This window comes from Coloeus monedula (assembly GCF_965178545.1).
Source record: "Coloeus monedula genome assembly, chromosome: Z".
Classification (NCBI taxonomy): Eukaryota; Metazoa; Chordata; class Aves; order Passeriformes; family Corvidae; genus Coloeus; species Coloeus monedula.
The window spans coordinates 72,301,275-72,329,232 of NC_138822.1; the positions used below are offsets into that span (position 1 = coordinate 72,301,275).

Here is a 27,958-nt window from a genome sequence, read left to right on the forward strand (position 1 = left end):
GTAAGTTACTAGATAACTAAAACAATCAGAAGCTTCCCAAATAAATGGTTTTGTCAAAAATATATTTTACTTAAATGCTTTATAAGATACAGAGACTCTTTAATAGTTCACACACCATTTTTATTTTAGAAGTTGAACATACTGAGAATGATTTTCTATTATGTGATGCTTTAAGTATAAGCATTTCAACAACAGCTGTGAAAGTTGAATTATGAACAAAAAAAAGGGTTACAATTTTGAACTCATTCAACCATTAATGCAAGACAGATGTTTTAATATCCAAAAATTATACACGCTTCCCCACAAATGCCAAAATACTTCTCTAATCTTCAGTTCTGGTGCCCAGACTGTGCCCTTGGACTGGCACAGAGGCATTATCCTTCCTGGAATCCTCCATCTGTGTCCTTTGATGCACAGGAGGTTTCACAAAGCACCACCCATTGGTGCCAGGAAGCAAAAGGTTTATAGGGAAAGAGGAACCCACTTCTCCTTCCCTCACCCAGCAATCTGGAATGAGGTCAAGTGTGTCACTGCATCCAGATAATGGAATTTCATCAGAGCAGGATCTCCCCGGGAGCAACCAAGGGACTGAGAGGTGGGAACTCAGCAAGCCCATGTGTCTCACCCCACCATCAGGAAGGCACAACTGGCTGAACCCACACACGTCCCTTCATTCACTTCCTGGGCGGAATTGCTGCAGCCAGGCCTCAGTGACAGCAGCTTTTTCAAAGCAGGAGTTGTGCCTGGTTGCAGCTGTCCCCTCTGGCCCAGGGAACTGCAGCAATGTCAAAAGTTAAAATATTTTGTGCAATACTCTGATTTCTTTGACAGACATCTTTCTTTTCTGACATCTGTATGTGAATTCCTTAGCTACCTAACTCTTGATTAGGATACCTTTTCAACATTTTAGAATAAATACACCTTTTTCTGAAATACACAGCTCAGGAAGTTTTGCAGCAGTGGTGACAAAACAGCTCCCTTATATTTATTGGCCTTTTTTGCAGCATTAAAGCTTTTAAGCTACACATGTGATGAAGCACTTTGGAGAAGCAAATGTTCCAAGCTGTAAAGAAAGATACTGTGGTATCAAGCTTTCACATGCATTGTAACTCAAAGAGGTTAAGATAAAGGAAGGAACTTTCTCTGGGATGCATCTGTCAAATAGGATCACCCTTCTCCCTTACCCTCCTTGTCCTCTTGCCCTTCAGCAAAATGTGTCCAGCCATGTGTCCTTATCCTGCTGGCTGGAGGCTGAAAGGAAGGACTGTGCTGCAACTCTTCTCAAGTCTGTGAGCCACCTGCACCTGTGTGCAGCATACAGGACATGGTACAGTGTGGACTGGACACCTCCAATCACATCTGCCCATCTCTCTCTGTATCGCTGTACCCCCCTTTTCCTGGCTGAAGACTTCTCCCTCTGTTTGTAGTCAGTGTTTGTCTTAGCCCTGACTGTGCGAGGTCCTATTGGTTTTCCTGCTCCAACACAGCTTGTGGACATTACAACAATATCTGTAAGCAACAGTACCAAAACTAGATGTGGTTCAGTATCAGAACTCACTTCTGTCTCCAGCTGCTTGGTTTCTAGGAGTGTGATGAGCTAGTTAAACAGTGGGAAGGCAAGTAACTCCATTTTAGCAAACTAACTGCACATTGAATTGTCAGACACTCTTCATTTTTTTCACCTTTGAGAATTGCTTATGCTGTGCTGTTAAGTTGAAACCATTTGTGACAGATTCCAAACAGCATAAGGAGGCAAAACCAAAGGGTTCTTTGTGCACTGAGGTAAATCTGATGAGACTTTCAGCTACGGTTCCAATTGTACTGCTTCATTACAAATGTACGATTTTCTGAAATCAAAATGAAAAGCCAAATTCATTGCTGCCTACTGTAGGGATTTTGAGTGTTACAATAAATTTTTTTTTGGTTTTGTTTTTATAACACATGCAAAAGTAGTAGTGGGAGATCTAGCCAGTATGCAGCCTGATTATGATGTTCTTCACAAATGTCACTCATACACCTGTGCTTATGACCAGCCTGTCTGCTTGGCTGGTTGGGGCTTGCTATGGAAGTACAAGGGTCAATGCCAAAAGTTCAGTTCATGTGCACAAGCAGAGAGACCATGGTACCACCTCTGTCCTTCAGGAAAAGTAACTACTCTCACCTAACTCCCTACATCTCTTCAGTGTATAGATAAGAAAATTTTAAACGGTCATCTTTAGGCAGAGAAGGCAGAAGTTGTGAGGAGCCCCAGTTACGAGAAATGGAAGCAGATTTTTCCCTATAAAAATCTGTCTTCTGTGCTCTTTCATCCATCAAGTGCAGTTAGGACACAGGTGAAGTAAAAGCAGGATGATCACTGGATTTGGGTGCTCAGGGCAGCACTCCTGGAAAAGTCAAAGTTACTTTGAATCTTCTAGGAATGTGCCACACTGTGTGCAGGTAACACTTCCATGATGATTCCTTACATGGTTTGAGAGAAAATACAACCCAGCCCCCAGTATGACTGGGCTGGGTAATGCTCCATACCCAGCAGCACAGTAGCCACTGGCTGGGTGGCCAAAGTACACAGAACACTACAAGAGAAATACAGCCCTTGAGCAGAACAACCTTCTCCCTTGTTTAATTTGCTCCTCTATGAATAAAGTTTTAATCTCTGCAAAATAAAGCAGTTCTCTGCATCAGCCTGTGACAGATTGCTGTGATGTAACTTTCTGCATAATACAGGCCACAAACCAGCCTACAAATCTCTTCTAATGCCCGTAACTTGTAATGGAACCATAGCACACATAATTCCTGTGTAAGTCAGTACTCAAAACTAGTCCAGAAACAACAGCTTTGCCATGTTAATGGAAGTCAGGCAGCTGGGCTTGTGAGAGCCCTAATGTAAAGTTGTCGTTTTAGAAATTCTCATTTATCGTGTGTAGCCAAACACTGGATGGACTCACTGGAGGACAGAACATCAAAGCCTCCCACCCAGGCAGCGCAGATCTGTTTGTGAGATGTATCTCAGACTCTTCTTTCTGTCAGCTGTTTCTCTGGTGGTTGAGGCTGCATCCTCATGAAAAATATCTAAATAGCATTGTGGCTGGTATAGCATCACTGCTGTCTTGCCTGCTTCCAGTGTCTCCGGTATTTGGCAGGGATCAGATTCAGCCTCAAGTGGAGAAGAATAAGCAAAATTCTCAAAACAAGTATGAGTTTCAGGCATAGATGGGGGTGGAAGGTCTCTCGCTACGTTTTCACTAGGGTAAATCCAGGAAAAATTGTGACCATCAATCTTCTCTTCAGTTGGTGTTGAAGATAATGGGCTCCAGGTAACAGGATGCAATTTCTGAGCTTCATCATTATTGTCCATGGCCAGCACGTCAGGAATGCAGTCATTTATCTTCAGCACTTTCTCAGAATCAATCTGCAAGAGAATCAGTAAACAAGAAAATTACTCAATGAAAGAAGGCCACAGTAGAGAAAAGGGAGTAATTACTTTGAGGCATTCTAGGAATACTCTACACATTTTTTTAGTTTGCACTTTTCAAATAAATTAATTTGAAGTAAAACCTATGTAGAAGATGTTCAACGGAAGCTGCATTTTATGTGAAATTTATCAGACTATTTATTTAGAGATTTCTTTTTTAAGTAAACTCACTATGACTATATTTGAGCCCCTCTACTCTAAAGACTTTACCAAGTTTTTGATGTGTGCTGGTTTTTATGTGCGGCAGAACCAACTGGAAGACAGCAGCAGAGGCTGTTAGGTGTACTTCACTCCTCGCTCTCATGCTAATTTCAGTGAACACCAGCAGCTCCACATGTGCCAGGCAAAGGCTTGTGACCCCTGTACATGCAGCACAGAAGCAGCAGCTCCCAGTTCAAAGGGGCTACAGAAGAAGCTGAAAGCCTTTTGGCCAATCCTGTTCTCCCAGCTAGGCCTGGCAGAACCCCCCTACATCCTCCCAGGGCCAGCAAGTGCACAGCCCTGCAGTGTCCTCCTGAGGGAACTGGGGCAGGAGCAGTGGGCAGACACAGCTCACGGGCTGCAATGGAGTCCAGTATCCTCTGGGCTGCTGACTTCAGACAGTGCAGGGGTTTGAAGAGTAACAGTGGCAGAATCACCTGATCAAAAGATTTCATTTATTCTTCGGTTGTGAATTTGCTTTTTGCAATAACAGACTGCAATATAAACTGGTCACTGTGGAGTCACACAAATGTCAAAAGGAGAGTTTTCCACTAAATGGTAACATTAAACTGTCAATTTTTGAATAATGATTAAATGTAGTCAACACAAAAACTAACAAGAGGTTAATTTTTAAATGCAGTCAACACAAGAATAGTATTTTTTTTTAAACTCTACTAAGCAAAGAATGGACAAATTAAAAACTCTAGATTTTCAGTGATCTTACCTTACACTCTTTGAATGACAGCACTTTGCTCTTGTTAGGACTAGGTATTACAGGACAACAGCACTCTTTCACCCTAGAAATAAGAGAGCAAAACAAATGACATTTTTTTCTCTTACCAAAGCACACTCTACCAGCAGAAGCCCTCCAGAGATGTGTACAGGCACAGCAGCAGATGACCAGTGTCTCAGAAATGCCACAAGCCAGGTACTTAAAACATCCATGCAGTCAGACAGCCAAAAGAACAGATGAATGAGGCCTTACAACAGGCTGGAAGCAACAAGCTGCAGCAGTGGTTTGTGAATTAGCTTAGTTATATTCTCTGTCTACAACAGAACTGCATTACAACTTACCACTTCATCTTCCAGTGGCATACAGCTGCTACTAGGGTTGGAACTATCACTAGCAGGAATACAAAGTACAGCATGTTTGCTGTGAAAGAAAAACACTTTAAAATTTTGTTTTTAACTTCTTACATGTTAAAGTCAATATAGCTTGAGTTTCTAGGGCAAAAATAACATCAAGTCTGTGTGGGATGCCAGCCATTTAACTCAGCAGTAAAACTGTGTGGTCCATGGTAGCAAGTTAGTTTGGCTGGAAGTTCTGGGATACATCTGTAAGCCTTTGGACCTTGATTTCCTTTACCAGAATTGAATTATGGATTGCTTTTCTTTTTGCACTCATATTGGCACCTTAACTGTAAGAGTAATTAACAAAAGTTAAGGCAATGATAACCTTACTTAAGTATTGTTTTACGTTTTCTCTCAGACCCGCGGAGAAGACAGATTTTTACTGTGAGACATGAACAACAGCTGTACTTCCATTTTGGATGACTATATCAATTTGGATGACTATATCCAGAGAAACACTACACAAATATTCAAGTCTCCTAGGATTTAAGCTGATACAAGGATCTCAGTATTTCCTTCAAGATGGAAGACAGCCTTGGGCTATGCTGTTCACAAACAGCTGACACTGTAAGTGGGTTGAGGGGAGCACTAGTCCATCCCTCTGTCCTGTCCAGTGCCCTCCTGCCCTGTGCCAGAGAGTTTGTGAGTCCCTACCACACACCACAACAGGGAATGGACACAGGTTACATTCTCCTTGTATCTCTTTTGCTTTCATTAAGCCCTTGTTTTTATTCTCTGCTTGGCTGTACAAACATCTGGCTGGTTGATGGGAGCTAGAACTTGTGTGTTAAGAGGCAGAACTGTGCCCTTGAGGGTGCCATGATGGTCAGACACTGCTCTAGTAGTTAGCCTAAGATACGGCGTCTCCTTGCATAAGCCAATGCTTCCCCCTTTCCTATCCCTCCCCCTTCACCTCTGACCCTAATGACTTTTTCAAAACCAGGCATATCCAGTTTGGATCCTAAGTTTCACAACCATGCTGACTGGTATTTTCAAGGGAAAGTTACGGGCAACTGATTTCCTCTTCTGCTTCAATGATCAAATCTGCCCAGTTAGCAAACTACTGTGCCCATGCCAACAACCCTTCTGAATTGGCTTATGAAGGAGTGAACTTGGCAATGGTTTTAAAGACTGATGAGAGTAAGAATCAACATTAGAAGTTCAAGAGCCCATACAGGAATTACCTGTTTGTACACAAGTCTGTAGGTTTTCCTATATTAGAAAACCAGATAAATCCAAATACAATTCTTCAATGAGTTCTAACAAACAGGACTCATTAGGCATGCAAATGTGCATATATTGAGCTATCTCCCAGAAAGATGCAAGACTTAAACAAGGTTGTAAATTAGGCTCATTCTAAAATTATGAAAAAATCTTTCTACTTAGAACTATCAAAGCACCATGTTGGTATGCTTGTATCATTTCTCAGTTGGATTCTTTCTTAAGTGCATGTTGCATTGAATGCAGTGTTTTCCCTTAAGAAAGGAAGATTATTATAATGTTTTAAATCATCCCATCCTTCTGCTAGAGGACATTATTCACAGCCAGTACTCACAGTTATATGGTGTATCTATGTATCTAAAGTTAACAATGGGAGTCTCTCCTCCACCTGTAAATGCTTTAACCACTATTTTGTATTTTGTGTTTGGCATCAGGTGTTCCACGGTGTATCTCTTTTCTTCTGGGTTTTCAATTGTATATTTACATAGCTCTGAATCATCTAAAACAAAACAGATGAGATAGAATCACAGGATCACAGGATCACAGAATCACTAGAATCAATACAAGGGACCATAAAGATCATCGAGTTCCATCTCCCCAGCCACAGACAGGGACACCTTCCTCTCAGCCTCATCCAGCCTGGCCTTGAACACTTCCGCATATGGGCATCCACAACTTCTCTGGGCAACCTGTTCCAGTGCCTCACTACCCTCACAGTAAATCTTCTCCTAATATCTAATCTAAACCTACACTCTTTCAGTTTAAAACCATTACCACTTGTCCTATCAGTACAGGTAAAAAATCCATCTTTTTTATAAGCCCCCTGTTAGGTACTGAAAGGTTGCAATAAGTTGTCCCCAAAATATTACAAAACCACTTAACTGAAATAACAAAACATCAGCAATCCGCCTTCTTTGTAATTTGCACACTTCCTTCCGGGAAGGATGATGCATCCTGACTCACTGCCACTGGGCTGAACTCCCATCCCTTCTAACTGGACTGTCCACAGCATTGCCCTCCTCTGGCAGACACCTAACAACTTGCTGTCAAAAGCTGAAGCTTGTTTATTTTAATTTCTTTTTCCTCAAGCATTTTACCAGAAGGATTTGAGTTTTGCAATTTCTTTTTTTTTTTTTTTACCAGAATCCTGTAGGCCTTAAGCTTATGTCAATTTCTTTGAAGATAATCAAAAGCAAGAAATCTCTGCCTGAAAAAAAAAGCTCTTTTGCCTCTCTGTTGTGCAACTCCCAAACCCCAGGGAGAAATGGGTTAGCTTATTTCTGCTGTTCTCAGTCACACCCCTGGTCTGCTAGCAGAAGCACTGAAGCAGAAAATCTTTGATTTAAACTTTTTAAAGTCTAACTGGCATTATTTACAGAATTATGGTACTTATATGGTGAGTTTAGTTCCGACAAGAACTTTTACATAAGGCTCCCTCAGTTCAAACTATGCTTTTCATTCTGGCACTAGTCTAATCAGAACACAGGACATAACCCAAGCAGAAGAAGAGGCAAGGAAAAAAAAAATATATATTCTTTTAACATGTTGGAAACATCTGAAAATTATAATGGAGCAAAGTCATCTGGAGCAGTTTTGCATGTGAAACAGAAAGGTCTGATATAAATTTGTGGCTTCGTGCCACTTCACAGCTCAGTTCTGCTGAAAGAACTCCACTGTAGAGTATACACACAAATACTTTCACTAGAAAAGAATCTACATGGGGAATTTATACAGTGCTCCAATTTTGAAGGAAATAAATTTTATCCCATCTGTTCCTAAAATACCCCAAACGCTAGTAAGACTAACATGACTCTTAGGACTTTTATCCAAGTAGACCACAAACAGATGTTTTTCAACATTCATCCAGAACTCACATCACAGGAGGAAGAACTCCTCCTATAGTACCAAAGGAGTCTTTTCTGAAGCTAAAAAAGAGTCACGGACAACAGAATGGGAGCTGTATATCTCCATAAAGCTGGGAATCACTTCTGCCTACCACACCTCAAGCATAGAGAGGAACCAAAACCAATAGGTATTGAAATCTACAGATAGCCAAATAAGCCAGCCTAACTGTTTAATGTGAAATCTTCTAAGATGCTGCAATACCAACATGCCTTTCACCTGTATCAATGACAAAACTTTTTGTAGTAGAGAGCTCAGTTACCTGGAAGAAGGTGCTTTTTTGATCCTTTCAAATTGCAGTTCCCTTGTATAGGTGACACATAAACATGGTAGCCTCTTAAAAAACCAGGCTCTGACTCATCTGTGAGATAAGAATCCCAAGACAGCGTTACTGAATGGTAAGTGAGGTCAACTTTTCTCACAACAGGGTCAAGCCGAGGAGCTGGAAGAAAGGAAATTCAAGTTAAACTTGCAATTATTCTTCAAGTGTTTTCTCTCGTCATTTGAAAAATCCACACTCCCATGTGGTGCTTATGTTTATATCTTTCTTGTATTTAAAAGCTGAACAAAGCCAAAGTTCTCTACAAAAACTATCAGCTTCACAGAGCCTTCATGCATCTACGTAATACACAAAGCAATGACTGATAATCACAGCTTTGTGTGCTGATATAGAACTTTTAAATGCTTCACTGAAGATACAGAAGGAACACAGAAAATACAGTTTTATCTAGCTGGAGGAGGAGGCAATTATTCTATTTGTGACAAATCAATTCAGCAAATGCACAAATCCTAAACATGTTGCCAACTTACGCAGCTCCCTGAGATAACCAATCTTCTTTTCCAATATGGAGGCCTTATTAGCAACAGATCCATAGATACGGAATTTGTATCTCACCCCTGGAACAAAAGCAGCTAGAAAATAGTTGAACAAAAATAGGTTATGGTTTGTCTTTTGGTGTTACTTTTATTTAATTGCTTCCTACAGAGGTCAATAACCTATTAGACACCTTCTCTGAGTGCTATAGTACTATTAAAGCAACTGAAGGAGACAGAGGGCAAGCCAATTCTTGATGTGCATTATGTGAACGAAACACATTTATTCTGAGTGAAAGACAGAATTGGGGGAGGGGTTTATATATTTTTTGCTGCCGTACAGTGTTCAAGGTGACTGCACAACAGACTCCAAATGCACCAAAAAGACAATTTCATTTACGTTTCTGGCACAGGCAAAGGTTGTGTTTTGGACTGTTTGATGCACATCAAACGCACCAGGATTCCATGTTATCCTCACTGACATCCACTCCCATTCACATTAAGCAAGTGCAAACCACTGAAGAATTTGACAATACTCTTCCCATGTGTTACCACATTCCCCTTCATTATGTGCAGGTTTCCATACATTTGGATGAACTGAGCTGCAGTTCCCTTATTGCAAATTTATGCGTGCTCAGCCAAATTTTGTTCAAACAAGTTTCATTCCGAAGTGAGCTCTCAGCTTGAGAGACTCTAGGAAGGCTAAATTCTTGCAGCTGTGGAAGCAAATCAGAGCAACTTTCACACAGCCAGAAAGGATTTAGGTCTACTGGCCACCACTGGAATAAAAAACATGCAACTGATCCTAAGCAAGGACTGGTGCTGAGATGCATCATTTGTGGCACACTGACAGCACCAAACCTCTCACTACACTGTGGGTTTAAATTGCCCGAGTCTAAACTTCTGATCCATCTTACAGATAGGATAGAGTTCCCTTTTGTGTCTCTCTTGCTAAAATATTTTAACTCCTTCATTAACCTCACCATCCTCCGTCAAGATGCTGCTATAAGCCCCTCAGAAGAGGTTTTGTCTAAAATACTGAGTTGACTTTTCTCATATAGTATGCTGCCTTCCAAGGCTTAATAGTGCTGGTACATTTGTGGTGTCTACTTAATTTGGTAGGAAAAACATGATGCCACATGCCTTTGAAGAATTACACCTGCATAGCACAGAAGTCAATATTCCACATGATTTGTTTCCTAAATTCAATTAATGCCCATGGCTTGAAGGATTGCTGCACAGTCAGAAATAATAGTTGTTTGGCTTTCACCTGAGCTGATCACAGCACTGGAAGTGTTGGGTCCAAATCTCTTCCACTGCAAATCACAAGGCTGCAGCCTGGGAAAGTTACACCAATCAATAATGTAACTGTCATATATACTTCTGGGCTCCCAGGAGATTAAAATGCCATCATCTGTACCATTAACCAGTCCTTCCTTAAGCTCTTCGGTGCCTAGGAATGAACAAAACAGAATCTCTTATTATTGTCCTGCATGACACTTCAGACTCATAAATGAAGATCAATACAGTTCCTATACTAACCAGCTGAAAACAATAATAGAAGAGTGGCATTCCTTCACTAAATGACATATGGTGTCTTTCACATGCTAAAAGCTGACAGCTCAGAAACCATCCAGCAACTGTTACTACACATTCACAAAAAAAAATCAGCTGTAGAAACCTAGAGTCAGAGAGTCATAAGAGGCTAATCACAGTGGCACTAGCTGCACCATCAAGGCACCTACTGCAGGTGTCAGGCCCTAGTTGTAGGCTAAATGTATTTTGGTCTGTAGAGATGCTCTGTGCACTTAAGCTTAATAAACACAGAGCAACGATCCTGCAGGAGAAAATACAGTTGTAATTTTCAGATAGCAGTGACATAAGTTAAGAGGTAAGGTTAATTTGTTGCCCAGGATGATAAATTATGACTTCACTAAAAATAGGTAGAAACAAAACTTTAATAATGTAATTATAACTGAAAATACTCTTACTGTTATCTGGAGCTCCAGAGATGATCAATAGTGAAGGAAGTGAAAAATTAACATTGTTCTTTGCCATGATACTGATTCTGTAGGAATGGTTATCAATGAAAATCCTTGTGCTGTTGTAGACTGAAGAAAAGGAGAAGCTTTCAGGCTTAGAGCCATCTTCTAGTTTTTCCCAAGTTACTTCATATGAAATAATTTTTCCATTTGCTTGAAAACTTGGTGTTTTCTGAGAAAAAAAGTTATGGATGAAGAGAACAGTAATTTTTGCTGAAAAATCATTGTAAATTCTGCTGAAGAAATATGAGAGGATAATTTAGAACTTTAAATAACTAACAGGATGTATTACTTCTGTAAGAATATAAACCTTTGTTTCTATACATTTATGCACATACTAGTTGAAATGGAAATGCAGAATTCTTGGTAATCGGATCTGTCTTGTTCTAATACTTAGAGAAACAGAATTGTATCTCTGAAATTGCAGGACAGCACACCATCATAGTTACATGTGTTCTGAGATATTTTATATACAATCTGTTTCAGATTTTTAAAAGACATTTTCATACTGAATTGCTATCAGTTGCACACAAATCACGTGTGCCATTTCCAACACCTTTATGAAGGGCTTTGTTTCTATTTCTGTAGGATGTCTCACCTTCCAGAACAAGGTCACATTTTGTCCCCCCAGAACTGGAGTAATTTCTCTCCACATGTCCAGTTTCCCTGATGGAGCTGCAATAAATACAGAAGAACAAGAAAATGAGAATGCTCTGGGTGCAGAAAGGATAGGCAGTTTAACTGCTTCCTCCCATTTGAAGAAATTCCACTCCCAATGTCTCCTTTTTCCCACCGCTCCCAGGTCTTGCCCAAACATTATCCTTTAACATCTTTTTCCCTTCATTCCTTTTTCTGAATTAAAATCTGGTTAATTTCCCTAGAAAATCTTTGCTTGCAGTCACCAGACTCTTGTTCCCACCTCTGCACCATTCCTCCAGGCCTCACAGGGCACTGTAACTCGGTCTGTCCACCTTCCCAGTCAACTGGATTTCCCACTGACTGCACTGGATGAAATGTCCAAGACTAGCAGGTAGGCTGAGAACTATTTAAGAAGACATCTTCTTGAAGTTTGCTCAGTGTGTTTCTTTTATGCATGCAACAGGCCTCTGCTTTAGCTACACAGCAGAAGAGTAGCAACAACAGCAAAGACAGGTGCCAAGCAAGGAACATCCCTCAAACTTTGCTTCTCCACAGGTTGGACATACTTCCTTCCTTCGTTCTGATGGGCAGGGGTGGGCTCCACTCACTCCACCTCCAGAAGTGCTTGGCCGCCCCGCAGCGCACCCTGGCCGTGTACTCCGTGTACGGCTGCAGCCCACGCACTGTGACACGCTTGTGCCGTGACTCCATGTCGGAGCTGTTGTGCTGCAAAACACAAAGACACAACAGCCACAGCTCAGAACAGCATCTTCAGCAAGATGTTATGAGAAAATAGCTCTTCCTCTAGACCCTGCAAGAGCCAGTTAAGCTTCACCTGGGAAAGACAATCATGGCACAACAATCAAAAAAAGAAAAAGCCAATAATGCACAAGATCAAAACAGTGGGAGATCCAAAAAGACATCTGGAAGTCACTCTGTGTAACTGTCTGAGTTACTCAGAACCCTCCACATGAGTACTTTTCACATCCAGGAAGGAATTTACTGAGATCTTGCTTTCATAGAGTCTGGCGCTATTACCTCATGTAGAAGTAGGATGCTGTTCCAGATCTATGCAGAGCAATCTACAGCTACCTTTTCTTTCCATTTTTTTTCCCAGCCTTTACCCCACTCCCTCCTAAGAGACAGAGTGAGTTCTGGTAAGAGTCAAAAAGCCAGCATGCCTTTAAGCCTCTCCTCAAAACTGTCTCTTGCAATAGCCAGCTGCGGTGGTCACTCGATCTGGCAGCTCTTAAGCTACACTCAAGACAGAACACAGCTTGACTGTGATCTTCAGTGTGCCTTTTTAATGTGCCTCTAGAGGCAAGCTGCCTTCTGAGAAAAGAGCTACAGAGAAGTGACAGTACATGACCAAAGAGTCTGTCAACCTCACCTGTTGTGGAAGAGGTGGAGTAAGATAAGGAATCTACTGAAATAATCTTCAAGGAGATCGAAGAGAAAGGAAAGAAAAACTGTTCTGGGATTCCATCACTAGAAATCAGACTCACTACCATGAATTACAGTCAACAGCACACAGAAGATCTCGGACTAATACAAAAGAAATCTTCAACACTGCTCTGTTGTGTGTGAAATGACATGACCAATAAAAACAAATCAAGATTACCAGTAGCTAATATATACACAACACATATTATACAACTCTACAATTATTAGGCCCCTCAGTGTTTTCATTAACGTCAACAAATCTCAGAACCCATCCAGCAGAGCACTGAGCCACAGCCAGATCAGCCACACCACATACTTCTGCCAGAGTACAGGCAGTGTTTGGAGTGTGAACTAGAGCCAACAGTGGCTGCCCACATGGACCACAAAACAGTGTAGTGCTTGGGAGCAAATAAATCCGGAAAACAGACACGTCAACATGCTCACAAGATTTAGAGTGTATCTGTATTGCTGGGGAATTATTTTTTAATTTCACATCAGAAAGATCTTCACTATGTTTTCTTTAGGAAATTCAGGTTCCGTACCAGTTCTACTTTGCCATCAGGTTGGAGCACTTCAGTCTGCCAAAAGAGTTCAATTCCAATTTTTTCATAATTCCAATGTAATGTAATTTCTGTATCTGTGCTATCTTCCCAAACCTGTAAAGGTGCAGTAGGATATACTGCCAACGGAAAATCTGAGTTAGCTCTTGTAAAACAAAATATACATGCAAAAGTATGTTAAGATATTTTAGCTGAGTAGTAAAAGCAAATAAAAAATACACATTTTTCTCCTGATCTAGAAGAAACACATATGAATTATAAAACTTCATTTCAGAACGTAAATATAAGTAAATGTTACACAAGGTTTAAAAAAACCCCTTGTGCTGACTTAGAAATATTTTAAAACATCATGGACAAAAGGAAGAGGGACATTTATTGCAAACCAGTAAACTTCTCTTATTCAGGGCCTGGCAGAAGCTCCTGATGTAACATGGTAACATTTGACACATTTCTACACCCCGGAATTGGGCCTCTTTGACAGAAATTTTGTTCACAACTCTGGCTCCTGTCAGTAGTTATTCTCCAGTAAACAGTGCCAATGCTACCGCTTCCAAAAGATTTCTGAGATCCTTTATTGCTGTGTAAGAGTATTCAGCAAGTGAACTAAATCTCAAACTCTCCCATATTATCAGTATAATAGTGAGGAAAGCAATGCAATGTGGGGAAATGGCAATGCAAGTGAGGGGTATGCTTACACCCTTGGCCATTTATCCTAAAACTTCATGAATTACATTATTGAATTACACTACTCCATGAAACAGTTTGAGGACGTTCATACATGAAAAAATTTGTATTTGATATAGAAGGTCCAAACTACCACATGCAGAATTGGAAACTATGCATTTACATTTTTCTTTACTTACTGTCATCCTTTAAGTTAGGAAAATTCTAATGTAAATATTTGCAGGATCAGAGAAAACCTGAAGGATTTTACAGGAATCACTATTTAAAAGCTTAACTCATCACAGATATTATACACCATTTCTTTAACTTGCAACTATCACTAAGACTGGAAAAAGAATATTGTAATAAAATTTTAATGTACTTATCACACTGAATGTAAACTATTCTGCCTGACTTCCCATGACAACAGTTTATGACATTGTGTTGTCTCCCTACAACCTGTCAATTTACTCCTCCACTTTCTTGACCTATTTCTTCCACTTCCAAACAATCAGATTATCAGATTTTAGAATTTTCATGCCTCTCTGAGACAAATCTAACACAGAGAGACATTTAACATAAGTTCCTTTGTATAAAACAGCATGGCTAGCATAACTGTCAACAATGCCTCTGAGGAAGGAAGCAGTGCCAGGATGCAGCAGTTACACCAACATCCTCCTAAGCTATTGTCCTTTCAGCTTCTTCAAACAGGTAAGGCAGCCACAGGACCTGGGGAACACTGAAGTCAGACATGGGGACACAAGGAAAACTGGAAATACTCTGGAGACTGAAGAAATACCCAGTTGTTTTGAGGCAGGAGTAGGAAGGAACTTATGGGACCCGGGGCACACAGAGATAAAGGATACAACTACTAGGGAACAAGGAACCACAGCCATCAGATACTCCTCAGAGAAAAACCTGGCTTTTGCCACTGATGAACCAGTCTTCCTCCCTTACAGTAGCACAGTGGATGTTACTGTTCCATATTAGGACCAAGAGCACCATCACTTCTTTCCCAGCAATAACTCCATCACGTGTATCACATCACATATCATACCAATTTCCATAAATACCAATTTTGCTTAAACTCCCTATTTTATATCCTTGCATCATATTGCTTTCTCTTTCATAAACTAGCTTCAGTGAAGCAGTAGATTTTAAAACATTAAGGGGTCATTCCAATAACCAAATCTGACCTTTGGAGTAAAGCTGTTTTCTACTGTTAATGCAACTTTCCAAAGCTGAAACTGAAGAGAGAGCAGGTAACTATAGCACAGGGACAGATAAGTGATTAAACGGTGAAGATAAAAATCAAGGACTTTCATACTTTAAACAAGGACGCAGAAGTATCAAGCTCAGAAGGAGCAACAAAAAGCCCTAAACAAAGACACAGAAAAAAACCCCTTACTTCTGTGTTTTATATCAAAAACATCTGTGGCAGTTTTCTTTCCCAGTGGGTTTTCCACAGTCAGTGTGACATTCCAGATCCTCTGCTGGCCTATATCCCAAGAACATGAGCACTGCTTAGAACAACTTGCTTCACACAGAGACATATTCTGGGATGACCTATAAAAGAAAGGGAGAGGTAGGAGGCAGGGCAAAGAGAGAGAAAGATGTCTTTCCATAATGTACAATCAACATAGATCTTGAAGTTTCTATGTCCAACTAGAATACAGCATCATAAAAAATAAGGCTGAGGGGGGAATATAAGAAGCCACCCAGTTCTTTCCCTTAGCCTGAAATAGGATGAACACAAATATTCTTAAAAGAAAGCTTTCTTTGAAGATCAGGTTTGTCTTTTTAAGATACAATTACATTGCTTTTAGAAATTTTCTTATGGATATTCTAAACCAGAGACTTATTTGCCAAGACTTAAATAATTTACATGTCTACCGCTAAGCTTTTGAATGAAGCTGTAATTTCAACTGCATCTTGAAGTGCGTCTTCTAACCTTCCATTTTTAAAACGCCATCACAGTATCTTAATAGAAGTGAATGATGCAGAGACCCAGAATGTATGTGCAATGCTGGCCTGTTTTCTGCTGAGATCTTTTGATGAAAGTTTGTTGTGATGATGAGGTATCTGTCCTGCTTCCCTTTCTCTGCACACCTTGCTATAAAGACCCTCTCCTCATGTAAGGGCCATGTCTGATATGACAGAGCTGTGTACCCTTCACTCAGCCTGCTAAAAAACCTTTGAGAAAGTCTGCAGATTTTTTTTTTTGTTTTTAAAGTAAAGAAGCCAGGTGAAACTACAGAAATTATAGACACAAGAAGGACTTTTGAGATAGGATTGTCATTAGCTCAAGGACTCAAGAAGGAAAACATCAGCATGTAAAGCTCTAAAATCCTAAAGGAAAAGAACTAGGGAGACTAATCAAGCTAAGTGCTGAGTCAGCATTAGTGTCAATGGATCATGAGCACACCACTACCCAGCCTACCAGCTGATCAGATGCTAGTTACCTGTTGTGCATGCTACCCAGTAATTATGTTATACTTTTAATTCACCTGCATCCTGATTTCAGGGTGTCTTCACACCTACTGAATGATATCCAAACATATTAACTCAAAAGAATGGTTAGAATAAGCTTTATCAGGCAGAACTTGATCTTGTAAACTTATTATAGCTAGCCTAATTCAGAGCAGTTCTGCACTGCTCAAGCTTTGTTAAATAAGTGATCAGTGAGGTGGAAAGAGGCAAGCAGCTAATTACAAGAACAAAAAGCATTTCCACAGCTTGTAAGGGAAAGATGGTGACTGTTTGGTACAGCACAGATCAGAGTTAATATAACAATGACACTTACGTTTCAGACAAGTTGTATCGTGGTGAGTTCCGTCCATAGAGATAGGTCTCTCCTTCTGTCCAAGTACATGTTACTCTTTTCATATCTTGAGTTTGGCAGGAAAAATCTTTAGGTGTGTCAGGTGGTCCTTGTCAGATGAAATAATGAAAAAAACAACAACATCACAGCAGTCAAGGCAAAACTCATCAACCTTTTTAATATATTAACAAGTTAGAAAAAATGGGTAAGTACAAAGTCTGGCTTACTGTAGATGTTATTACTGAAATTATACTTACTTCAATGACCACTCTGCAGAGATAGTCAGGATAATACCACGAGTTAATAACAATCAAACACTTTTATACTCTATTATCTTTTTTTTTAATACTCATCCTTTCATTTATTCAATCTGGGTTTTTTTCTATCTTTAAATATTGCTATTAGCCTTCAAAAAGGGGACTGTGCTGAGTTTTTACTACATGCACACAGACTATGAAACTGAACTCCTAAATGGGTGGGTATATTTAAGAATCAATCACCTGCCACATGGTCAATTAATTTAATGCTATTTTTCCTGCTTTCTATATATAAGTTTACAGGCCTGAAGTCAGGCAGAGTTCAGCCAGGCATGACAAGACCATGACAACTTACAGAAAGCTTTTTTTCCCTGTCCATTTTTTCCACATTCTTGAGTTAATAACAAGAGGAAAATAAAACTGTTAACAATGTGTTCACTTACTACCCACAAAGAAAGCTGCCTCATGTGACTCCCCATCTTCATCATAACAGTAAACTTGGATGTTAGACCCCTTGTCATGTGACAGATTTTCCACAGTAAGAAGTCTGACTTGACTGTTTGTGTGCTTGAAAACATCAACAGTTGGGTAGACAGAGAATTCCTTAATGGTTTGACCTTTCCTTCCTATGCAGCAAAGAGTGATATCAGAGCCTTCTGCTAAAAATTTTTCTTTTGGAAAGATTAGTGGCCCGCTTCTATTTGAAGTGTCCAGGCCTGCAAATTAAAAAAAAACATTTCAAGATCTGCTCAAGTCAACAGCCCTCAGCCAGAACACAAAACTAAGCATTTACACAAGAAACTTCTAACATTTTATTATCCATTCACAGACTTTTATTTAGTATTCTTCCCAATACAGAGATGAATTTCACATGTAATAATACCTTTCTCTTAAACTCATAAACATATAATGTAGTCCAACAAACTACTTAAAAGACTAGATCTGTTTTACTGCCTTTCACTTAGAGAAAACAAAAATGTTCTGCCAAGAATTGCCTTTACAAAGGAACACCACCTCCTGCTCCTATGCACAAGTTGTTGCTTATATCCAAGATGCCTGCTCCTGAAGACTTTGAGCAGAGGGCTAGAAAAACATCTGATGTTCATGCAGAGCTCTGCTAAGAGAAGTCAGTGTTGACTGAATCAGATCAGTGAGGGGATAATCAACTTGGAATGAGACTCCTATAGCCTTCTATGTTGGGCTGCTTGCTGGGTGCAAAAATTAGTGGTATTTAAGTGACTCACAGTCTTTTACACATATTACACAGGTAAAATCAACTCTCAAGAATCTGATCCAAAAACCTGATGACATCTAGAGTTATTATCTTTCAGAGAGCTCTAAATCAGGTCTGTAATGTGGGATCAGTTTGTGACCAAGAAATAGTATTTTTGAACCCCATTCACTTGCAACTGAAAAAAAATAAAATCTCCAAGACTGAGGAGATTGTGGAACAGAAAGAGAGTCTTGCATCCTATTTTCCATTATATAACAAGAGGGAGATGAGTGCCACAATCCACATATGAAGACCTGTGATGCCTCTGCTATACACACGATGCCTCCAATATCTCAAAAGCCCTTGCTGCTCCAAATGAGTGTTTCATTATAAAATCACTGTAGTCATATTTTCTAAAGTAGTTACATATTTTGTTTAAACAAGATTCTCTGGAAATCAAACTGCTCTAGTAAAACGTAGTCATCTAAAAAAAAAGATAACATTTTGTGATGCCATTAATTACATTATTGGTTCACTCCGTGTTAATTCTTGTTGGAAAGGATGAAAGTTTGGTAAGAAAGTTTCACAGATATGTAGGCTTGGCAGAAAGATCTCTGAATGTAGAAACTGAGGATGAGATAGAAATGAAAGCAAGTTTTGATATAGAGTAAAAGATGTTTTGCTGAAACACTGAGCACTGAATAACTGAGAAGGCAAAGGTTGGAGATGAGTTGGAAGGAGATTTTTATGAACAGGACAAAGGTATGTGGCTACAAACAAAGACATGTTTTTCACCAAGTAAATAAGTCTCAAGAAGAGCATAAGTAAATAGAAAATATGCTTTTACCATAAAAAGAGATACTGCAGGCAAACAAGAAATGTCGATGTAGCAAGAAGAAGAGAGGTCTGAGAATTTTCCACTGTAAGCTTAAATTGTAACTTACTTGTGATTGGATAATAATGACTGTAATATGGTAATGGTAGTAGCTAGGATAGGCTATAGGCAAATGTAAAGGTATTGTGTAAGGTGCTTATTGGTTGTTATGTGTTAAGATACACAGCAAAGAAAAGTATATAATGCTTTGTAACTTGAACAGAAAGTGGCTTCAGGTATGCCTACAGCTGGAGCTGGCAGCTGTAGGGCTGGCTCTGGATACCCACTCCCTGAAATGCTGTAACTTCGCCGATGCAATAAACAGCTTTCAAGAGAGCCTCCTGAAGTCCAGACATCCTTCGTGAACCTTTCTCCTATAAATTCTCATATAATTCTCACATAATTCATAAGACATTCATTCCAAGTGACATAAGGAGCTGACTTCCTCCTTTCTCTCTGCCTTCTGTTGATGCCTAATGTTTTAACTTTTATATTTTTTCAAATTCTGTACTGCTTAGTGTGTAACTCTGGAAGTTTCTTGTAGCCTGTTAATTTCTATTCTTGTGCTAGGTAGACATAACAAAGCCACTCTGGGCCTGCTCTTCAAGGACACTTAGACCGTCCTAGGCCAAAAGTATAAACCAAAAAGCTGCTAAGGGGGGATAAGCTGAGGGCAAAACTGAAGCTTTAATTGGAGAATTAAACCTGCTATGCAAATGAACCAAACCTATAAAAGAGTGAAGAACTCGTGACTGGTCATCCATCTTGCAGTCCATCTCGGCAACAGCCTCTGGGCTCCCCAGGGATACCTTTGAAGGCCCTTCAAATAAATACGTACTTTTGTTCCCTTATTCCTGTCTAGTCTCTGTGTCTAGGAGGCCTCTTAAGGCATCAGTTCTTTGGCGACCTAGATGGAACAACGAGGCTTCCAAAAATCCTCTGGGACTCAGAAAGATCCAGCTCAGCTTCCTCCCCCTCTGCTGGCACCCAAGGGGGGGTAGTTGCCAGGAGTCCAGGAGGCAGAGGAGCTCCACGAGCCCAGAAAACTCTCCAGATCCAGCACAGAGGCACGTGAGTAACTGAATAAAGGTGGTATTCTGTTGGCACCTGGACTGGGTGTTAAGAGGTCTCTTACAGTTTGTTTAGGGACTCAGAAGAGTCCGGGGGTGGGGGGTTTCATTTAATGTTTCCCCTTTTGTTAGCTTGTCAACTCTTGAGAGCTTGTCAGGGAACCCCTGTGAGAGTCCCAGGGAATTTAATTTTCCCTCTGTTGGTTTGTTGCTAGCTTGTGTCCAGCCACCACTCTTTGGCACCCAGCCAGGTGGTGCAGCAGCTCAGAAGCTTGGAACTATTTCCAGCCACAGTTTAAATCCGAGGGTGGTGGGTTCTCCTACCTTCTCTAGTTTTCTCTCTTTGCTTTATAGAGTATTTTATATCTTGTTGCTTTGTTTTTGTGAATTTTCTGTTTATAAGCATAAAACCATGGGTGGTAATATTTCTTGTATGGGGAGTGAAATACCACAAAACTCACCTTTAATCTTAGTCTTGCATAACTGGGGAAAAGTGACTGAAAAAGATAAAACCCTTACAAAACCAGAATTAATTAGGCTTTCCACACTGATTTGGCCAGCTTATAGGTCAGATAACTGGCAAAAGTGGCCACAATTTGGAAGCTTAGATGAAGAATTAATATTGAGTTTAATACCGTATCACCAAAGAGATCACTGTTTCTTAGAACTAGAGTATGCAAAGCTCTTCTTGGCTGCATCTAAGTTACAAATATCTAAAAGAGAGCATATATTGTTTTTAAGGAAAAAAGAGAAAAAGGTTAAGAAGTCTATGTTGGACCTGACAAAGGGGAAGGATGTGGAGATGGATTTAATAGTTCCCACCTTGAGAATGGACCCCCTGCCTCCTCCTCCTCCTCCTCCTTTAATTCAATATACTAATTCAAACTGTGAACCCCAGACAAAAGCAACATATTCATCACATCATGTAGCCCCTAGCTATGTGCTTCCTCTCTTTTGCCTGAGTCTGGGCTGGGGATGTGCCTATCCAAGATCCCATGCCACTCCATCTACTAGATTGTCTTAATGTGTGAGCAGAAAAAAAGCTCTAGAACTTTTGGTCTACTAGCTTAGGGAGATAGTCAGCAAATTACAGCAATGGCAGAAGCACTGCTATTATTGCCAGAAAAATACAAGGAACTGGTTAGCGCTTAGAGCAAATGGATTCTTGATTTCATGCTGTGGTGGGCTTAGCAAAACTTAGGGCCTTGGTAAAGTCACAAAGTTACATCATGAAGTCACATCATAAAGTCACCCCAAGACAGATGTCATCTCTCCTGAACTGTCCTTCACAGCTACATTCACTGGTGAATTACCAACTAGCTTTATACCAATATTGCAAAGTTTTGGTTTGCTTACCTGGGACAGTCTCCCACAAACTCCACTGACTCCAAATATTTGATGCTTCTGCCTTGCTCCTGATTCTCACAGCGTGTGACATACACTCCAAAGGTATATCTGAATCCCATGTCCAATGAAGAGGCTTTTCCAATTTATCAAGTGTGACATTATGAAACTCCTACAAACAAAGAGCAGTAAGGCAGAAGTATTGAAAACACAACAATGTGAAGATTTGGAAATACAATCAAAAGCAGTGAGAAAGCTCAGAGGAGGAAAATGCTTTTAAAAATGAATGTCTGAAACTCCACTAGCTACATGTGATCTCCTACTACATAACTAGTCAGCTAATCAATTTCTTACAGATCTGTGCTAGCAGTGGTGGAGTGACTGACGTGCTGACATATTTGTGAGTGAGACCCTGCTTCTCATGACATGCATTTGCTCTCAGAGACTTTCAGTAGGTTATTGTTGCCTGCTGTTACATAAGCTGCTGCCTACAAATGCATCCTAATGCTCTGGGTTACACATCCCTTCGGTGGAGTCACCATCCCTGGAGGAATTTAAAAGATGTGCAGATTCAGCACTTAGAGATGTGGTTTAGTGGTAGACTTGGTAGTGCTGGGTTAATGGCTGGATGCAATGATCTTAAAGAGTTTTTCCAACCTATAAGATTCTATCATTCTATACATTTTAGTACTTCTTCTAGCAACCATTCCAGATTCTCAGCATACAGATCTGTGCTGCTCATATGATTTGCACCAGAGCCCTGATTCACACTGACCACTAGGGAACTTCTCTCCAGTGCTGCTTTCCACTGGCAATACCTGCACTTTTATATTCCCACTGCTCTGAGAAAAACTCTGCCATCAGTTCAAAATTTAATTTCTCAGGTATAGCCCTGAAAAATGTAGCCACTGCTCTGGAAGTTATATAGGCTGCCCAAGCTTTGGTATGAGCAGACTCACAGAGTTTCTTTACTGGTACATACTCTTCAGAAAAACACAAAAGCAAATATATTCCTGTATGGTAGTGACATCCAAAGTAACTTGTCATGTTTATTACAAATAACAGAACAGACTACATTCCTGGATTTGAAACACTTTTACTTCCTTCCAGAAAGTTAATAAGAGTTTGTTAAAGGATACTTCAAAAAAGCCCAAAACTTAATTGTTTGTAGCTATATGGCCTCAGTTACTGACTTCAGGGTTAGATCTACTCATGGGTCTAAAAATCCTACCCAGTATATCAAAGTGGTGAAAATCTGCAGAACTGCATAGAGCTCATTTGCAGTGAAGATGTGGTTCTTCAAACTCAGAGACAAAACACCACCAACTAGAGTGATCAAAGTAAGTTGTGGTTTTTAACAACGCCTATCTTATTTAATTGATCACTGGTTTCAGAAAAATAAGCCCTTGTCTGTTTTCTGTGCTTTCTGACAAATAGCAACTCTAAATGAGCTAGTGCAGTTTTACAGTTTTACTAGGTTTTAAATTTTCTTTGGAGACCGTTCTCATACAGAAGTCACAAAGAGAGAAAGACATCCAGAACAGGCCTAAGCCTATTATTTGGGTGATCTCCTCCTCTTCAGAAAATGTTGCTGGTTTAGGTGCTAAGGGAAACTATCAGGAGAGAACATCACAACATCTTCCATCATTGTCACTTCTTTTCAAAGTACACTTACTGTCCACACAGTAGTAGCTTCATCGGATCGACGGACTTGTATCTCAAAAGACATTGCCAGCTCAGCATCGTGTGCTGACTTGACAACATCCCATTCCACCAGCAGCCGCTGAAGATCCGAATCCTTGGAAATGTTAAGGTATGTTACTGGAAACACACTGGATTCTAGGAGTGCAAAAGGGGCACAAAAATATTACTGTCTAGTTATGTTACAAAGCAAATATGAAACAACATTGGTTAGAGGTAAGACAGGTTCCACAGCACATGGTTCTGAAGGAAAAAACAAAAGTGATGAGGACCTCTGCTGCTGATGACAAAAGGGAAGATAATCCTTCTTCTTAAGGAACCAACAGTCTAAAATGAGGTTCCTAAATCTATCCAATACCCCCCACCATTACATTTGGTATGCTATTTAATTTCTTTATGCTCTCAGTTTACAAGCTGTTTTATGGAAATACAGAAGATCCATCCCTTCATAATCTTATGAAGAGGAACAACATAAGAAGGACTAAATCCCATAATATCCCAATCCCCAGAAAGCCTTCATATCATTAGGGCAGAAACTCTGGGCTCAGCTTTGATCTCTGACTAAATTCAGATTAAATAAATTAAAGCAAAACCATTATTTGAACAGAATAGGTTAAGGGTTTCCCTTAAGGGTAGCTAGCTCAGATGACAGTCTAGTATTAAGCACACTCCTAGTTGCTCTACACAGAGCTTAGGTCATGGCTGTGGATTCTTCCACTGGAATTAGACACCTAGTTCTAATGGGACCTGCAGTCTTCTCTTGGTCTGGATTTAATTCCCTTGATAAAGTAAAGTTTAAAAGTCAGACTGAAGTCCGTTTTTGTGTTGGGAAATAAAAGGCCCTTCAACATTATTCTGCTGAAAACTACAAATGACCCTGTAAGTGGTTCCTCTTTTTAGACAATTCCTTTGTGACCCCTCCCTAAAAATCCTAACTGTTGGAAAAGATGAAACATAGCACTCACTGATTTTTCATTTCTGTACTTCCTGAAAACTAAACAAGCATAAACCCCCTAAACTTAATCCGGTTGTTAATGAAGCCAGGGAGCTGAAACACCAGAGTAACCAGGCTTTTTCTTTTGCCACAGGTGCTGTTTTCAAAGTGCTTCTGCTTGTTACAAAAGGACAGTCAGAATTTTTATACTAACCAAGACACAGAAAAAAAAGTCACAAAAATAGCTGCATCTTTTAATAAAATAGAACTCATTCTGTGCATTCCTGCCACATTACAGCCAGAGTCACGAGGGACACAAGTGACCTCAGCAGCCCCTTCTCACAAAACTGTCACTACCACTCCTGTCTCCCAGACACACTTCTCCCACTGAATCACTTGAGACTTTTGCCATGTATCATTAGAAGAAACACAAGTAATCAGGAGATTTAGACTGAGAATCTACATTTTGATAGATGCTTCTGGTAGCCATCATGTATCCAAAACATTCTGCAATTTATCCTGCAGTATCTGCATTGCACTAACCTCTGTGCAGCAGTTTTTTCCTACATGTGGATTTTAACATTAGGAGAAGGGAATGAAAGGCTCAAGAGAAGCAGCAGTTATAACAATCTGTAGTCAATCAAAGGAAGCAAATAAAACTTTTAAAGCATATTTGTTAACTATGAGAATACAGACACTGACACAACTTTGTTGTTTTTATAAGTCCGGACTATAATTAAAAAATAAATGGAGGAAAGAATATATTTTACCATTAGTACAAAGTTGTTAAAAACTGCTGGAAGAAAGGATTCTCTTTTAGCAAATCATCCAAAAACTCTGTGCGATATTTTTAACCTATTCCATTTTCAAGAGTACTAGAAGTCAGAGCAAAATGAAAACCATATGCTTTCAATCTTGAGGAAACTATTGGTATAGGCTTCTTCAGATAAGCTTGGAGGAAGAAATCAATTTTCACTGTTCAAACACATGGTCTCAGAATCAGGATTGTGGTACCCTCAAGTGCTTTGGAGAAAGAAATATAGACACATATACGCAACACACCGTCTATCAATTCTCAGTGTAGTTTGAGTATTTAATTACTGGGAAACGATTAACATGTGTAAATTACATGAAAGCAGAATTGGTAACATTCGTGCCCATGTGAGGTAAACACAAAACGTTTCACACGAAGAAGTAAAATTTCCTTTTTGGCTATGGTAATGGTCCTTAAAAAGCGTATCTGCTGCTTCACAGCTACTTTTGAAAAATGATGGCCATCAGCATTATACTGCCATAAGGAAATCCAGTGCCTATGACAATTAGTAGGTGTCTGAAACTGAGTAAACAAGGTGGAAGGCTTGGGGATAAATTTCACTGGATGATGACAGAGCATCAGTTTTAGGTTTTACTGGAAAAAGGAAGTATTATTAGCTTCTCTGTCAACAACTGACTAGGCAAGAAGACAGAACAACCAAAACAGCACAGCGATTCAAAATTAACTGTGGAAGTGGAGTATCACTTTATTTTGGGAACACACTTCATTTTCCCACATTTTACAGACTTTCACCATGAAAACAAGATAAACACTGTTAAAATCCCACTTATGCTAAGGACTTGACTGTAATGTTGTTCATCTCCAGTATGTAATCTTAGCTGCTCATTTTCTGGCCAGCCTTACTTGTACGTTCATCTTCCATTTACCTGAAGCACTATGTACCAAATCTCTTGGGGGATCTCATTTCACATACACAAGCAAGTGCCTGATCTAGAACTCTGGCCCTTGACATTATCATTTTTTCTGTCTGCACTGCTGAAGCAAAGGAAGAAGAGAGGAACTGGGAGAAGAAAAGGGCTCTGCTTGTCTCTCAATGAAATTCACCAGCACAAAGTAAGAGTCCGGAGAAAGGAAATAAATACACCTGAAAGAAAAGCCAGCCAGCTGGCAGAAACCCCTTTCTTTTTCAGGGTGCACCATTAAAAGAAACTTCTGCATATCATCTGAATTTCCATATCCTCTTTCTGCTCTTTTTCTAGCAAATTCTAATTGCAAGTGTCACTATTATGCCTATTGTATTGATGATGAGCCTGCATCTCCTCTCTGACCCTGTCTCTTTTTGTCCAGATTAAAATATCATCCCTTTTCTCACAAAAAAGAATACTTCCACCTGCCACATTTAATTGACATGATAAAAAAACCCACAAAGGTCTCATTAGTTTCTGTTTTTTCTCCATCTGTACAAGTGTCCACTATCTCCCTTCAGCTAGACGACATATCACTTCACACCCCACACAATTTTGTTTTCCAAAGTGTCTGGCATAAGACAGTCTAGATCATCAGTTGGAGCTTATACACAGCACTAAAAAAACCCAAGAAACAGTATGGTTAAGGATATATCCAAGATCTTGACGATCACCAAGTTACAATGTCGGTATTAAAGGAGTTTTTAGCATAATTTTAACGTGGAAATATTTGCAGCACTCACAGTTACAATATTCCCTCCTAGCAAAATTAAGTGATCAAAGCATCTTAAGACTTGTTTTAACTTGAAAGCTAACTCAAGACTATGTGAATAGCTTTATGACTAACAACAGAGACTAATTTTATTCCTAAACAATTGCAAGTGAAAACAAGCAACCAAGTTACTGTAATGAAGCAACTGTTTGGACTTGCCTGCATTACAAAGTTCTGCCATTCTAGGAGAGCACTGATAATAAGTCTCAAAACTGAGACTTGGGTGAGTGGTGTGTGAACACATGAATTTCAAGGTTGAAGAGAGACAAAAAGTCAGAAACAGATATATTATCCCTTCAGTATGATAAAAAATACATTTTTAAAGACTCAAACATCTCTCTTCCTTCTTCACCAACTTAAAAAAAGGCAGTAAAATTTCCATAACGCAGACTAGAGCCTGGCAGACCTTATGCCTTCTCAGTGGTGGTCACAGAAAGGTCAATTAAAAGTTTTCTTTTTTCTTTTAACAGATTCACACCCAAATGCTATTGCTAGCAGCAAGTACACAAGAAGTATTTCTACCTTAAAATACACAGACTTCTGAGAAGTTATCATTATATTCAACTTTTTCCCCTTCAAATATGCATATCTGCTTTTTGTATTTGTATTGGATAAATATGTAAAGTGTGAAAAATAAAAATCTGGTCCTGGAATCTTGTGGCACAATCAGAAAAGAGACAAAAGAACTGCTAAACTTTTCAGAGATGTGACAAAAAAAGAAAGGAAAGAGATAAAAAACCATAAAAGTTGTCAAAAAGGAAATAAATTATTTGAAGATGACGGCACAGATCAAAAACATAGGAGAAAGAGGAGGAGCAAATAAATAAATACACTTTGGCTTCACATCATTTCAAGTTGTTGATTCAACAGGCAATTTTGCATAATGGGGTCACAAAAGGTAATAATGCAAGTTGCTCCATCACCTTACCAAAGAGAATAATTTGATTAAATGTGTAACATGTTGCTTAATCACAGACTTACAAATCAGCAAATTGAATGCTTCAGTTGCTGTAGATTGCTTCCAAAGAAAAAAATCAAACATTCAGACATTTACCTTGCTGTGAGTATGCAGTGTAGCACGTCCTCAGGTGGAGCAGTACTGCCAGAATCATGAAGTGATTCATCATTTGTCCACCTTTTCCTGC

The 27,958-nt window shown here is 39.6% G+C and overlaps 1 protein-coding gene across 1 annotated transcript; it reads right to left on the reverse strand.

Moving 5' to 3' along the window:
• Nucleotides 1-326: 326 nt before the first annotated feature.
• Nucleotides 327-27,958, reverse strand: OSMR (oncostatin M receptor). Its single transcript, XM_082300866.1, has 17 exons — nucleotides 27,868-27,958; nucleotides 23,342-23,505; nucleotides 21,679-21,838; nucleotides 17,609-17,881; nucleotides 16,891-17,017; nucleotides 15,496-15,653; nucleotides 13,407-13,543; nucleotides 11,988-12,147; nucleotides 11,381-11,457; nucleotides 10,732-10,954; nucleotides 10,011-10,193; nucleotides 8,738-8,839; nucleotides 8,190-8,369; nucleotides 6,360-6,524; nucleotides 4,748-4,826; nucleotides 4,398-4,470; nucleotides 327-3,409 (listed from the first exon to the last, which is right to left on the reverse strand). Exons 1-17 carry the CDS (start codon nucleotides 27,938-27,940, stop codon nucleotides 2,960-2,962), a joined length of 2,784 nt encoding a protein of 927 aa, XP_082156992.1. The 5' UTR covers nucleotides 27,941-27,958; the 3' UTR covers nucleotides 327-2,959.